General features: G+C 39.5%; 1 protein-coding gene across 4 annotated transcripts; it reads right to left on the minus strand.

Annotated features, from left to right (window-relative positions):
* Fur2 (furin-like protease 2) lies at positions 1–9,189 on the minus strand. 4 transcript variants are annotated; one of them, XM_017179832.3, is made up of 15 exons: positions 9,050–9,189; positions 5,876–6,774; positions 5,706–5,810; positions 5,385–5,642; positions 4,967–5,101; positions 4,743–4,902; positions 3,146–4,673; positions 2,894–3,081; positions 2,331–2,487; positions 1,993–2,270; positions 1,642–1,927; positions 1,365–1,564; positions 1,010–1,303; positions 729–949; positions 1–673 (listed from the first exon to the last, which is right to left on the minus strand). In XM_017179832.3, the coding sequence occupies exons 2-15, from the start codon at positions 6,632–6,634 to the stop codon at positions 317–319; spliced, it is 4,926 nt and encodes a 1,641-aa protein (XP_017035321.1). In that variant the 5' UTR covers positions 6,635–6,774; positions 9,050–9,189; the 3' UTR covers positions 1–316. The 4 variants fall into 4 exon arrangements, with proteins under 4 accessions (XP_017035321.1, XP_017035318.1, XP_017035319.1 ...); XM_017179829.3 differs by having other exon boundaries at positions 5,376–5,642; XM_017179830.3 differs by having other exon boundaries at positions 5,376–5,642; positions 9,059–9,147.
* Positions 9,190–16,463: the final 7,274 nt, after the last annotated feature.

Here is a 16,463-nt window from a genome sequence, read left to right on the forward strand (position 1 = left end):
TTCAACTTGACATAACATTTTTCATAAAAATTTAATACAAACATTAAATTTACAAATATATATATATATAAAAACAATTCACAATCACATATAAATTTTTTATCATTTTTTTTTGTTTTGTTTTGTTTTCGGATGTTAAATATTTCGATTTCGCTATATCCTCCCTCAAAATAAGGTTTAAAATTTACTATTTTAGTCCAGAGCAAGAAATCCAAGATCCAAAGTTCTTGTTGGTACGCATTACGTGTGTGTGTTTTTCATCAATCAATCAATCGGATCAATCGGATCAATCGGATCAATCGGATCAATGAATCAATCAGCTACGGCTTAAGTGCTCCATTTTTGCATTGGGTTTAATATCATGCATTCCCCTAGACCTTCTTGCCGGCGCCGCAGCGCCAGCGCAGTGAAACTCGATCGCATCAATATCATTTGTACTCTCTATGTAAAATTCGTTTCCATGAATTGTGCCTTTCTTGTAGACCCGATCTCGATCCTCTTCGGAATTATCATCCTCCTCAGTGTTATTTTCCTCCTCATCCTCCTCCTCCTCGTCGCCACCACCACCACGACCATTGTTGAATATCAATCGAGCCTCGCTGGTTCGCTTGCGCTTCTTGCTGGCTATCTTTCTGTAACGCACCGAGTTTCTGGTCACGTGGTTGCTATTGCGCTGCGGGATTTATTTTTTATATTATATTATATTATATTTTATAAATAATAATTACCTGTAAAACAGCAAAGATTATGGAGAATATGGTGATGATCAGCAGGCAGATGGCCACCGCTATGGCTGTGATGGCCGTCAGCGGCGAGTCCAGCCTTAGGACAAACTCATTGCCATTACCCTCGCTGCCCATGGCTCGAGCCGCATCCGAGGTGTAGCCGCTTTTGTAGGCACCCACAACTGTGCGACGCTTGCCGCCTGTTGAGGTAGCCTTGCACTCGCCTGAAATATACAAGAATTTATATATTTATATACAAAAAAACATTAGAATTAATTTCCCACCAGTTTCCGCATCGCAATGGCAGCAAGGAGCTGACGTTGACGTTGAATTCTCAGCTGCCGTCTGATTTGGACAACAGGCCACACACTGGCTGTTGAGCTGATCCAGGTGGAGCGGCGGGGCACAGGCCTTGCAGGCAAACTGTCCAGGGCCAAAGCAGGAGCGGCACGAATCATGACAGGTCTTGCATGTGGCTGTGGTCGAATCATAATACTGGGAGCTCAGGCATTCCATGCACAAGCCACCATCAAGCATGGAGTGCGGCGGGCACGAAGAGCAGGCCAAGGGACCGGCATCTAAAAGGATATATAAGTTATAAGTTTAGTTTCTAAAGTAAATTTAAGTAACTTTTCTTACCGTTGCATGTCTTGCAGTAATGATGGCACTTCTGGCAACCAAACTCCGACTTGTAGAAGCCCTCGGGACACTCGGGATGACACTCGCCGGCGGCCAATTGCCAGCCAGTTGGACACTGAACGCACTGGTTGCGCCTCGGTCCGCTGCAGGTGTGGCAGCTGAGGTAGCACTTGGCGCAGATCCCACGATCGCTGTAGTACCTTTAAAGCCCCAAAGAAGAGTTAAGACGAGTTAATAAGATTTTTTAATGAATTTTACAAGTAGATTTTGAATTTACCCATCGGCACAGGTGGTGCGACATTCGCCGTTTTGTAGCTCCAAACCCTTGGAGCAATTGCTGCAGTTCGTCCGCGAGACACACTGGCTGCAGGTATGCAAGCATGGCGAGCATACACCCGCTGTTTCCATAAAGAACCCATCCTGGCAGCCACTCACACAACGGCTCTGTTCCAGCAAACGATTTGGTGGGCAGGACATGCAATTTGTCTCCAACTTGCCGTTGCAGGACTCGCAGGAAGCATGGCACGATCGACACTCGCCGTCCGCTTGGCTGAAGAACTCAGCTGCAAGGATCCGAAAGAGAGAGCGATTTAGAGGGGAACATGAAATCTAGGAGGCTTCATTTTACCTTCACTGCAGCTCTCACTGCCTGTCACAATACACTTGTCTCTCTTGGTCAGCGTCCAGTTTTCAAGGCACTCGGAGCAGGCGCCACCATTACTGGTACAGGTCTTGCAGCCATCCTGGCAGGGCATGCACTCGAGCCTCTTTTTGTCCGCATAGAAACCATCGGGACAGCTATTAAGGCATTTATTTTGCCAGGCATACCGACTCGGCCGGCAGGTGATGCAGTGTTGGTCCGTGGGGCCGTTGCAGGTGGCGCAAGTCGAGTGGCAGAAGGCACATCTATGCATGTAAATAGAAAGCTTTAGTTTAAGATGCAAAGTCTAGGCAGCTGCTACTCACTTGTTATCCTCCGTTTCGTAAGTGTCCAAGGGACAGGCCGAGTAGCATTTGTTCTCGTGCATCACCAGGTGATGATCGCAGCTGGTGCAGTACTCTGGATGATCCTGGCAGGAGGCACAGTTGGGCTCGCAGGGTACGCATGTTCGGTTGCGGCTATCTGTTATTAGTTAAAGAGACGATAAATAAATACTAGGGCTGCAAATAAATCGATTTTCAGGATATCGATTTTTTCTAACAAATTTTTTTTAAATACATAAATATAAAAAAAACTATTTATAGCCATAAATATATATGTATGTATACATCGATTTTCATCTAAATAGATTTTTATTATAAAACTATATTAAGCTAATTTATGTGGGAATTTGGGGAACTCCCATGTCTCTATCTCTTTCTATTTCAGCACAAAATTCAGAAATATCTAGATGGTGTATCAACATTTAACGGAACAATGGAAATTTAAAAATTAAAAAAATCGATTTATAAAAGATTTCGATAATTTCGATATCAATTAAATTTCTTTTTTTCAACACAAAATAAAGTCAAAAAGGGTCTCAACTCACTTTCAAAGTATCCATCGGGACAGACTTGCAGGCAAACAGCCAGATCGATGACATGTAGGTGGGCCGGGGCACAGGTGAGACAGCTGTCGGGTCCTGCGCCAGCGCACGTCTCGCAGGTATCATGACAGGGCCAGCAGATGCCCACTTGGTTGGGAAACGAACGCGGCGGACAGCGGCTAACGCAGGTGCTTTAAAAAATTAATTAAAATAAATTAAACATTTTCCTTACACTTGATGGCTTCCTTCTCTTACTTGTCCAGCCGGTAATGACTGCAGGCCACGCACTGGGTGGGTCCACGGCCATAGCAGCCGGAAGAATCGCATTCAGCATCGCACGAGTGCAGAATAAGCAGCTTGTTGCCGTCCCTGGCCTCGCTCACGGAAGTGATAGGTGCTGGTGCTGCTGCTACTGCAGCGGAAGAAGTGCTCACATTTTGGCCATCCAACGTGGCTGTGGCTGGCTCCGGATTGGATCCGGCACTGGTGAAGATGTTCTGGTAATTGAGGTAGCTGGCAAAGCTGTCCGTATTAAAGTTGCCGCCCTCATTGGCCGGCTGGCCAATGTTCGAGGCGGACGGGAAGAGGAACGGATTCGTGTGGGAGCCAATGGGGCTGCTCCGCAGCTGAGGAGGCCCGCCGCCGTTATTGAGCAGCTCGGTGGACTTTAAACGCATCGGCTGGCTGGAAGTCCCGTAAAAGATGAGCTGCCACTTGGAGAGTATGCCCGGTTGATTGACACGCCGCCTTCCGCCATTGATCACCTGAAGGGTCCAGCGTCCCTCCGCCTTCTCCCCCCAAAAGTGCACACTGAGGAACGGCCAATCATCAAAGTTGGACTTGACAATGTCACGTGGGCGCTCAAACAGCAAAGTACTGGTAGTGCCCATGGGCGAGGTGAGCAGAATGCGCAGGTTTCCGCGCGGGAAAAAGCGCAGCGTGATGCGACACTGAACGTGCTCCAGGTAACGCACCTCGTTGATGGTGCCAGCGCATCCGTTCACATCCATGTGCGTGGCTAGTGTGTAACCAAAGGTACCGTCTATCTTACGATCCTCGTTGTTCTCCCGCGACTTGCAAATGTGCTGCGGCGGCACCGATGTCCACTGTTCCGCCAGCGAGACCATTGCCCCGGCATCCATCAGTCCGTAGCCAAACTTGTGGCTATATTTGCGCCTCACACCGTTTAGTGTCCAACCGGCCTCCTTCTCCAATGGCGCCGGGCGCGATGTGTAGACCACCAGATATTGCATGTCGCGCCACGTCAACTCCGGATTCGCCTCCAGTGCCAGGGCACAGATGCCAGCTGCCAGCGGTGCCGATGCAGAGGTGCCCGTATGCTCAACGGTGCAGATATGATCCGGTCGCAAGCGTCCATCCATGTCAACGGTGGCCACGCTCTTATCATGCCCCGGTGTTCCAGAGCTGTAGGTGGTGGCCAAGGTGGAGGAGCACTCCTCCAAATACCAGGGTTTAAAGCCCGCCTGTGTGGCACTCGATATGGAGAGGGTAAAGATGGAATTGGTGTAACCATCGCAGTTGCAAGAGTCGGTGTAGCGACCGCCATTGCCGGAGGCCCACACAAAGATCGAACCCTTGCCCTGCCGCCCGCTGGTCACGCCATAAATGAAGGCTCTGCGGGCCAAGGGTCCCGGCCCGTCGACAGTGGAGCCATCATCCTCTGGGCCCCACGAGGCGCTATAAATATCAATGTGGGCGGGATTCAAGCTCAAAGCCTGCGCCTCCACCACGTCGTTGACCTTGCCATCCAGCATGCGAACTCCTGCAGAGAGATTAGAGGAGGAGGGTTTGAAAAGAGTGTGTCTCTGGATTTGAAGTTCGAATAACTTACCACCAATGCTGGCATTGTAGGCCACACCAACGCCACAATAGTTATTGAAGGCCACAGCTGCCACCTCGCCGGCACACCTGGTTCCATGCTTGTTGTCGCCATTATCCTGGGGCGTGGGATCCGAATCATTGCCATTAATGTCGAACGAGGCATCAGGATCCTGGAAAACATATAGGACCTTGTTAGCATCTATGGTATATGTGTGTTTTCTTTTTGTAACTTGCATAGTTCTGAGCCAAATCTGGGTGATTGGTCTGGATGCCATCATCTAGTATAGAAACGACCACACCTTTGCCCGTGTAGCCCTTCTGCCAGGCGGGACCCACATTCATATCCAGGCCATCTTTAGCGCCACCGTTCTGTTTTGGCCAAAGGAAAAGTAATCATGATTAAGTAAGCAACAATTTAGATAGATCTTGCTATGTTAACAGTGGAATGATGATTCGAGACCTTTTTAAACCAAACTTCTTTTAGAGTCATTACTCAATTAAAATATAACTTTAGCAATTTAACCTCAAAAGCTACGAATATATTGTGGCTATACAAAAAATAAACTACTCTAAAAACATATACATTTTGTATGTATTTATGAAACGTATGAAGCATGCATTTAAGTGAGAGATGATCACATACTTTACTCACCAGATACCACTGTTCCTTAAACAACGGATCCGGAAATATGGAATGGGAGCTAACATCCCGATACTCCATGTGCCCCGAGTGCGTTGTGCCCAGCGACAGGGACGATGTGTCGGGTGTAAAAGAGAGATGTGGATTTGGATCCACAACATATTCGCCCGGTTGCCGCAATACATTATACGGACTGTAGGTGGGCAGGCTCTGGTAGGGACCGTCGCGCTTTCGCCGCACTTTCTCGTGTTGCTGCTGCATCCATTTCACCTTTAAATAACCAAATAAAATAATTACTAAACATAAAAATCCTGGAGAGATGTCCTTCCTCACCTCATTCTCGGAGGTAAGCAAACCCTGATGCTTGCGGCTGGAGCGCAGCGAGCGCTTAGACACGTGATGGTGCTGGAACAGGTAATAGTCATCGAGGGCTCCAATCTAGACAAGGAAACAAAGAGCGTAATGAAAGTTGCGTTGCGTTGCATAAGAAGATATCTTCTTACCTGTCCCTTGTTGATGAAGCCATGCTTGGCGGCTATGAAATCAGCTACATGCTTGCCGGAGGGAATGTTGACAGCGAACTCATTCGTGTATATCGCCTCCTCGGGAATACTGTAGGCGCCAAAGATATCGATCCCGTCGAGGTCGAGGCTATGTGGCGAGTGATGCTGATGATGATGATGATGCGGGTCAACACGTTCATTGTTCGCACTGGCATTTATGTGAGTATTTTCATAATTATTAACGTGTGCGGCGGCGGCGGCGCCTTTACTAATGGTCGTCTGAGCCTGTGCTTGACCCCCATTGTCGCCTTCCGGCACTGCACTGCGGCGGGGGTCAGTATCAGTATCATCCGCGGGCAAGGTTGCTACTGCTACGGCTGCTGCTGTTCCGCGGTGATCAATTTCGTTACTCCGTAGAGCGCAACTACTATGTTGGCTTAGGATTACTAAAACTAATACAAAATATATACAGCTCTGTGCCATTCGGTTAAATGTAGATAAATAGATCCTATTGAGTCTTGCATCTGGAGTTTTTCTGGTAGCTATCGCTTGCGCTTTCGCTGTCGCTGTCGCCTCATGGCCTTGGAGTCTCTTTCTGCGCTCGATCTTTCGATACGTTGGCTCTCCGGCAGATAGCTCAGAAGTGCCGTGGGTTCTTGGTGTTCCCTTTTCCTTCTCCGTGGCTAGCAGCAATGCGCTTCCGTTATGTCCTGCTGCTGTTCTAACGCTTCCAATGAGCCCTACTGTATCATCCGGCATATCTAACTCTGTTCAGGCTATGTTGGTATTAAGGTAGTTTGATTCTCCCCAAGAGTCCTTTTGCGGCAAAGAGTCCCTCCTCTCCTGTTGTCGTACTCATGTATGTAGTATATATTTTTCGGTTCAGCTGTCTGGCGTATCTGTTGGAAAGAGAAGAGAAGATGGAATCATGATGATGAGATCTTGGCGAGCTGTGTGCTCGCTCTCTGCCTCTCCAACTCCAAATGCAACCTTGGGCTGCTGTTAAACGTGTTGACCGCCCGCTAAGCCAAATGAACGCTGTGATTCATATATATTCCCACTTAAATATATTATATTTATATAGCCGCAAAGCTCTCTCATTGAAGAAGACTTCAGGGGAGTTTATCACCTCCAACCGACATCGGTGGTGGTGGTGCTGGTGCTTCCCCTGTGCTTATGTGTTTGTGTGTTTACTTATTAATGGGTTCCCATTGTTTTCCTGATGATATAACAGACAAAACCCACACAGAACAGAACAGAGTAAGTGCAGCTTCACCACCCTGGGGGGAATTACGGTTTGAATTAATGACTCAATGGCTAGGCCAAGGGGGAGTGTGTGCAACCAAGTTGAAGCTATCACTCGCAGTGGCAAGTTGTCAAACCAGCCGGAAGATTGGGACTGGTCTCTGCCATATCTATATACTTATGACACGCATGGCGTATACGTAATTTGCCATGATCGCATATCTCTCTCCAATCGAAATTTGATAATCTTCCAAGTGGGGATTGATTGAACAAGAGATGATGCCACCCGCCGGCGGGCATGAATATTCATGGAACCTTTTGCTTACTTTTGCAAACTGGAATATCCCTTCCACGTAAATTTGCATTACTTTTATAATACATGTTCATATTTCCATATTCCAAGACTTATGCGATAGTAAGAAATCTAGTTAGACGGAAATAAAGGCAGTGGCAGTTGGATAAGTAGAACTCTTCCGAGGAAAAATAATAACCATTTTCACTAGAATCACAGTTTGCTTTATTTTTTCTAAAATTTAAAGCCAACAATTGGCTGGAAAAATCCACAAGTCATAGGCAAGGGTTAAGATTTGTCTCTGGTACCGTTCTACGTGGAAAGAATTGGCTTTGCAAGCGAAACAAAACGAAGAGCAATTTGGACTCTATTGTTTGTCAACTATTTGAATATTCAGAATGTGCAACATGTAACCTCACCGCACCTCGCCACACTCTCACACACACACACACTCGCACCCACAAGCCATGTTTCCTGCAGTCTCGGGTGTTATATACTGACGGCTTTCGCCTGTAGCAGCGCCTGATTATACATGTTTGGAGAGAAAGAAAAAAAAAGTGCAGCACTGACATAACCGTTTTGATATTCCTTGTACACAATCTCACGTCCCAACTGGATGTTTTTTTTTGGGATGTATGTATGCACACTTCTGTATGTAGCGTCGTCGTGCTTGTACATACGGTATGTGCAAGGGGAAATCTATGTACGTGCCTGATGCACATGAGGCTATTTATTATCGATAAATTTGTGTACGGTTTTTCGGAGTGGGAAGTTAGGGGTTGGGAGAAGGGGTAGGGGGTGGCGTGGCTTTGGTTCACTTTTTCGTACTTTATGTGGCAGCACGTAGATATGTATGCGCGGTATGTACAAATTTATGCATGCGCCTAAATACATACATATTTACGTACATACATACAATAAAAAGTAGGCTCGAACAGATTGTGTACGGTTTTATCACACACATATTGATTCCGGTTTCTGTTTCACTGTGCCATTCGTTTATGAAACATATGTACGCATGTATGTGTGTACTTCACTTTGCCGAATCTGAGCATGACCATGTGTGTGTGTGTGTGTTGAGCCGCGTTCGTGCATTTGGCTCAATCACTTATTTATCAAATCGCACACCTCCACTTAATCACCGATTTTTCACCGCAGACACCAATTTCACACTAATTGCACACGGGCAACAACAATTAAGACCCAAGCCACCTTTCATTTGAAGTGCGGGTGAACACACACATTCGTACTTTACGCGTCTGATAATGCAAATGTGCAGTTGTATTGGTGACTTCCTATACACATAAACAACACTACGTAAGAGTTGCCATTTCAAATATATGTATGTACATATCAATTGCACGTAATGCATACATACATTTGTATGTATTTGTATACCTACATCACTAAGCATAAAATTGGCAACAACGACGATTCAACAAAAATTATTTCTGACCCTCTGTATGTATGTGTGGGAAACAGATCTTTTACAGTCACATTTTAAAATAAATCACAGCATTGTTATTAGCACGGCTGGTTTGGGCTTAGGTTTAATTTTATCAACGCAATCGAAACGACTGAAACTGAAACTGGGACTGAGACTGAGACTGGGAAGCGAAAGAGAACGCGGTGCTTACCATGCGTACATAGGAACTAGCCGAACGAGACGAAAACGAACGGACTCCAAGCCGACCGAACGAACAAACGACGCAACCTCGACTGCGCTCCAGCTTAAACTGAACTTTATTTTGAAGTTAATACATATAGCCAGCGTTAGTTGTTTCTTTCTCGCTGGATTTGTGCTAACCGCATACACAAACACACGCTCACGTACATTGCTATCGTCGCTTGTATTTACATATGTATGCAAGTGTGTGCATTAAGACCCATGAAAGCACAGCTTTTGGAGCTTTCAAAACAAAACAAAATGCAAACACATAACACGCAACTGTGCTGTAACCAAACCAATTAGTATTACGTACGCACCCATACATAGGTGCATGCCTACCTGTGTATGGCCAAATACACCTTTAAGAAACTTTCGTACAAGCCGAGATGTACGCTCGCTGCATACATACATCATACAAGCGTACTCTGTATATATGTATGTATGTAAATACATGACATCGGGCTGAGACCCTCTCCAAGCTGACATTCAAATATGAGATACCACATAGCGAACAGCAGAGATTTGCGTTTGCCGCTTTTGTACATACAGGCATACATATGACCTGAAATAATTAATCTAGTCGTGCCAAAACGTCCAATGTGTGTGTCCGGACTCCGGATATGTAGGAGCCTAGATTTAGGAAATCCCCAATTCCCAATATGTACATATGGATGTATGCACCTATGTACATATGTATGCGTGTGGTGAAGGCAAGAGCGCCGCTTTTAAATTATCTGCTTCAAATCAAACATTTATTGGCGGTTAGGACAGGTTATGGTTGCTCTGTTGAGAACTGGCATGTGCACACGCAAACAAACGCAAACACATTTAATAAACAAAACTTGATGTAATTGAAATGGTACTTTTGTATCTTCATAGGTTTAATTATTTTGGGAAATATTCAACCGGCACTAAGAGGGTTGGTTTTCTGATGTTTTGGCTTCAGCTATTTTAACTCGATGACAAATATATAACATTATTAAAGGATATTAAATTAAATTAAATTTATAAAATATCTCCCCCTTACAAAGTTTTTTTTAATTTACTAAAATATTGTGTTTTTATATGTAAATTTAAAATAGCGCCTTTAAAATTTATAAAGAAAATGTATAATTTAGAATTTTAATTTTATAATTTATAAAAAATTTATAAAATACAAATCTTCACAGAGAATTTATATTAACAAACAATATTCAGTGCAAAATTAATAAATAATCTTTTTTTTAACATCCGCATTTGAATTTTCTAAAAGTGAAATAAGGAAATCTGTGTAATTTTCATGTACATTTATTAAAATATCTCGTTAAAAGCTTGCGATCATCAATTATGCAGGACCTAGATCTTGTCGTCTGATGACGCTTAAAAATATAATTAAAATTCTACAAAATTACTTACGTTATGGCCAAACGATTAAATTTTCCTTAATATTTAAAGAACATTCCCTTAATAAAAACAATAAAACTGGTCAAGTTTCAACGATATTTTTTTAATAAAATCTTTTTCGATAACAATTTTTTCTAAAAATACGATAACGATGATTTCTTCCAATAATAAAAACGCCATGAAATCCGAATAGATTATGTCTTTGGCACTGGCATAGGCATGTGGTTGGGGGGGATCGTCAATAGATTTGATCTCCTGCAAACATAAGTTGGATTAGTTAAAATATTCAATTATTATCGATTATTTAAAAAAGCAGCTTAGAGGGAGGGCCGCCACAAAAACATCGGCAGCAAACTGACGTTGATCGGTTCAAAAACCAAGCAACTTCGATCGAACAATTGTAATTTGAAACACCCGAAAAGCTCGGAAGTGTTAATATAAACATATAAACATAGGTTACCTGATTGATATTATAGGTTATCGCTTTGCTGTCAGTCTTCTATTCGACTGCTTTTGCAAGCAAAAACAAACAATATATAGTATGTATTTGGCGGATTTGAGAAGCTATTTATATTTTCCTCTGTAATTAAAGGCTTATCGCCGGCTAGGCCCCAACGATGTTCATTCGGGAACAGTCTTCGAACTGACATCACACCATCAGCTCTCTCTCTCTCTCATCCATAAAACAAGTCTATAATTGGTCTCTTTTGCGGTTCGCCCTGAGCCAAGCACGATATTTTGGGGCATTTTGTGCCCTTGCCAAAATCTTTAATAACTGGTACTGGCAAAGTAAAGCGTGTTAATAACAAAAGGAGACAAACACGAGTTTCCATCAAATGATTTCATTCAAACAGATTTTTTAAAGTCAAATCCGAAATCATCAATTGCCGCTCTCCTCTTGGCAGTGTCATGCGCAGGAACTTTGGTCAATTTCGGCAAAAAACCTTTCGGGTATACATCGGATTTGAGCCTTTAGGAATTTGTACTATGTATGTACATATATACCAAAACTTAAACTGTTTCATATTCTATGAAAAGCTAAAACCACAAAAATTATAGAAAATTTAACAAAAATTCTGCAAATTAATTGCTTTACACTGCATCTAGTTTCAAATTTTGTTCTATAATTTTGTTATACAAAATTTGCATTTGTAAGCAATTGTAGATTTTGTATAATTTTGGATAATCACTGATGGATCACTAATGATGATTGTTAAACATACTGAAGTGGTGTATATGTAATATATTCTTTTCATCACCATCTATTGCATTTGAGTGAGAACTAGAAACAAGGTGGTATATCTAATATTTTGTTTTTATGTGATTTAGCCATTAGCCACATGAATTTGAATTTTGTTTCTCTCATTTCTGTGCATTCTAGGCGCGTGCAGGATAAGATATAGCGTGCTTTTCCTGTTCCTTGAACAGAACTATATGAAAAAATCCATCAGTGATCAGAGATCTTGATGCTGTTGTTGATGTATACCAAGGATAAACGTTGTTGATCAATAAGGAGCGACGATATTTCCTTTTTCGAGTGTTTTTCGACCTACAGGAACTTGATTTTAAGTGATCTAAGTCAACTTTTGTGAAATATCCATTTAAAGCCAACTAAAACACAAAACATTTGAAATATAGAAACCTATTTCGTATTACTATACATAAGTTGAGGTATATTTTACTAGACTAACCATTGCTACACTGTTGAAAATACCCTCATATTGCTTACCCATTATAGAGCACTCAATATATTCTATAAAAATATATGAAAATGGTTTAGGGATTCCAGTGCTTCTTAAAAAAGCTTTTCAATTGGCAAAGGCTGATATTATCAATATTTTTACCTTGTATATATATTTAAACGACTTTCCGGGTCAATTTCTTCAGTGGATACACTTCCGCTGCAAGGGCTGCTGTTTTCGAAGCATATATTCTCCATATTTTGTAGAGTTGACATTTTTTCTAGCAGTTCAAACCATTGAAGACTGCTTTTAAGCATTTTTTAACTGGTTACTGGTTCATCGTCTCAAAGTGTTTGCCTCGTTCCAGTATTTGTTCTTGGTGCAGTTTACTTTTAGTCCAAAAATTCCAAAGATCGGATATAATTTAAGGTAAAACAAATGCTTTACGGTTAATAGACAATCGAGTGGGTTCTTTAACTCGTAATGATTTTCTTTATATTTATAAAGAAATGGAAATCATTAAGGTTTGTTTTAGGTTCATTACTTTGTCTTCTGAATATTTAGAGGTTTATTATTATTATTATTTTTTTTTTTTTTGATTATTTTGTCCTATTCTTTGAGTGCTGACATATTTTTTGACTTGTGTTTTATGCTTACATTATAAATTATTTTTAAGTAAAAAAAATATGTATATTTGATAGATTTCAGTTTTTATAAACAAAAAAAAATTAATCCGAGCACAAAAAGCACATTGAGAACATGCTATGATACAATTGTGTTGCCTGTTTTAAGTAATTTTAATAATAAAAAAAATATATTTGCTGTGTTAATGGTATTTTAAATAAAAATCGTGTAATTTGCTAAGCTGCCTGAACAATGCGGCAAAAGCATTAGCTACCATTACATTAGCTACATAAAATCATAAATGTATAAAAAATTTAAATATATTTTCAATGCTTAAGAATTTGAAAGACTAATTTACAAATTACTGGTTGATGTTATATTTAATGTTTCGATTTCCAATAATACATTATAAATTTTATTCGCGGTGCTTGTATGTTCTCGTTGTGTAAATTTAAAGTATTATAATTGGTTTTAGATTATTTGTTTTTTTTTTTTTTGTTGTAAGAAACAGGTTAAAACAATCTTTTTGAGATTTCTTAAATCTCTCATCACAAAGTGACCTCAAGGAAAAGTGTTTTGTAGAATTGGAAGACTTTAAAAAGTCGAAAAAAAAAACAATTAATACCGGAGATGGTCTTTTAAATCCCGGTTTCCACACAAGGTACAAGGTACTATGTACGAGGTACGAGGTACAAGGTACGAGGGTATTATAAATTGTCTCTTTCTTTCTTACTTGTTTCGTAGAGTTTTATTAACTTTCCCAAATGGAATGCTTATTTTTATATTTTTTTTAGTTACAAAGAATCAATTCCTTAGGAACTGAAACCAGTTAAAAGTGGAGAAGAGGAGAGGTTTTGCCGAACAGTTGGAGAAATTAGTAAGAAAACATTAAATTGTTTTTTTAATAATACAAAATCGCCAGGATAGAGCAGAAATTATGCCAATAATTTCCTTATTTAATTCCCACTTTGAAGTTCTCAATAAGAGTTCCTTTATGGTTGTAAAATTTGCCCACAACAAGTCGCCGTTAAAATCAATCATCAATGCCTGTTAACTGCATAATTGCTTGCGGAAAATATAATAAAATATATGTATATATAAAAAAAAATATATTTAGCGACCCAATTAAGTTTCTGCATTGTCCCATGATCCATAAAAACCTTACCAGAGAACCGAGGAAAAAACATTCCAAGGCAAAACGTTAACGTGCACCAACAAAGGCCAAGGTGAGGTGTCTGTCGTTCGTGTCCACAAGTTTCTGGGATGTACGCGGTCGGTGTCATTCACATCCCTTGCCTTGGATGTAATGATAAGGTGAAGAGGTTGGCCGCGGCATAATAATATATATAATTCAGAACTTTTGACAGAAGATTTTGGGATCCATAAATATTTAATGTTCCATCAAGCGATGTTTCAATGATACACACAATTTGATGTCTTTGATATTATTCAATGAAGTAATAATTAAATGAAATTATTATTATTATTTAGCTTTTGTGAATACAATATCCCATTATATAAATCTGAAAAAAAAGCATGTCTCAGCAATAAGAGACTTGGGAGAGGTCCATTTCCCTGAAATCATCGCAGTTTCACCGATGATTCATTTTATTTGATATTTTTACGATAATTGGAAAAGCGTAAATTGGCAATCGAGCCGAAACGATGAAAATAATACTGTCTTTTGCCAATCACAATATATTCAGAGCGAAATGTAAAAAAAACCCTGGAACGAGTTGATTACCCTTATCGAAATCCTTCGCATTTTGCGATATCACATTCCATATCGATAAAAATCGATAAAATACGATTTAAAACAAATTAAATAAGCGGCAATTATTATTTTTTTTTAAATGGCTTAGTTAACTAACACCCACATGAGCTATTTAAAAAATTATTATTCGATAAATAAATATTAAACCGGAATAAAAAATAAAAAAACACTTTTATCAATAAAAAATCAAAAAAGAAGAGAAAACAAAATGGCTTCACAAGTTTAGGAAAAATTTACAATTTTGTACCAATGAAAATTAAATCTTAAATTTTTTTTTAATACCCATTAGTTTGATGAAAAAATGAGACCTCTTAAATTGAAATCGTGCAAAGGGTACACATTCTAACACTTTTCCAACGATATGCATGCAAAACGCGGCAAATCATCACTCACGTTATTATGAAAAACCTGTGAAAAGAACGTTATTAAGAAATATTGGTTGGGATTTAAAGGGTATATTAAAGGGTAATTAAACAAGGACAGGGTGTTACCTGTTCCCATTCGCAGTCACATGTTATTAAGAAAGCGCGGACATCGATTTCGTTCTTCATTTCTATAAATTTAGTCATATTTCTCCCCAAAATATTTAAAGTATTCCCAAAAAATACACTGCAGCGTCAGAAATTGTATGGTGAAAAGATCGAATTGTATCGCCATTCTTACAGTTACATCGTAACCTTTTAAAAAAATAGATATACCAATTTAGAGAAATTTACCAAGTAACTATGGAAAATAAGTTTGGTTTCCCCTTTTCCCAACTTTATAATGCTATATTTTCAACTTTTTCAGCTTTTTAAATCTCAAAGATCTGTAGATTTGAAGCTCTTAAAATAAATATTCTGAGAAGTTTCCGCTATGCGAAAATGTATAGATATATCCCCCATCCATATTTTATATGTAAAAAAAAATTCAAAGTAGAAAATTAGCTATGTAAATTTTTAAATATTAAAAAAAGTCTGACAGTTGTATCCCAAAATGTTTCATAAAACTGAAAAGATAGAAATCCATCGGCTGACCGAAGTTAGCTTCAAAGTCCATTTACTTTTTTTGAATAAAATATTTTATATGAAAGTATTAAATGGTCTTTAATATAATTTTTTGTATAATTTTAATTCCCAGTATAAATTAACTAAATAAACCATAAAAAATTCAAATTTAATTGTGTATAATTTACACTGTAAATCTTTACCAATTTTTTTTTGTTAGTTTCTATATTTCTTTTTTACAATGAATATAAGAAAAATGGATTATCAAGAAAAATTTTACATTGAAAATTTAAAAAATATAAATACAAAAATTAAAGAAAATTATACATAAAGGCTTCTAAATTGTAGAAATATCTAGAGATTTTCAATTAATTTTGTGTTAGATTTTAAATTAAAAAAAGAAGAAAAAAAAAAATACCCCCCGATAAAAAAAATTGATTTATTTACAATTGCTAATCGAAGTTCTTAGGCATCCGTGCGCTCGCTCCTGCGGCAGCATATACTCACCATTAGTTAGGGAATTGGTAAATTAACAAATTAAATGATCGTCTTTTGAATTCAAGTTAAGTATTTATATTATCATAATATATTTCATTTGCATGATAGACAAGAAAAAAAAGTATATAAAACATATTACTGGATCAAAATAAACACTACGATTTATCTAAAAAATGTATCGTTATGATTAAATAGATGTAGATGTTGTTTCTGGTTTCTCGCAAGTGGGAAATATTCATTATTTAGTTTTATTCTCAGCATTTACTGCACTTGTCTCTTCTTTTTTTTTTTTATTTCTGATGTCCGAGTCAAGATTCATCATAAAAGCTTGACAGTCGAGAGATACATGTTTTACTTAATCAATGTATATTTATGGATTTATTGGTTTTTGGGATCGTGCAGCATTGCATAGGATTATACGATACGTGGGCTCTC

The sequence above is a fragment of the Drosophila kikkawai genome, chromosome X, assembly GCF_030179895.1.
Source record: "Drosophila kikkawai strain 14028-0561.14 chromosome X, DkikHiC1v2, whole genome shotgun sequence".
NCBI lineage: Eukaryota > Metazoa > Arthropoda > Insecta > Diptera > Drosophilidae > Drosophila > Drosophila kikkawai.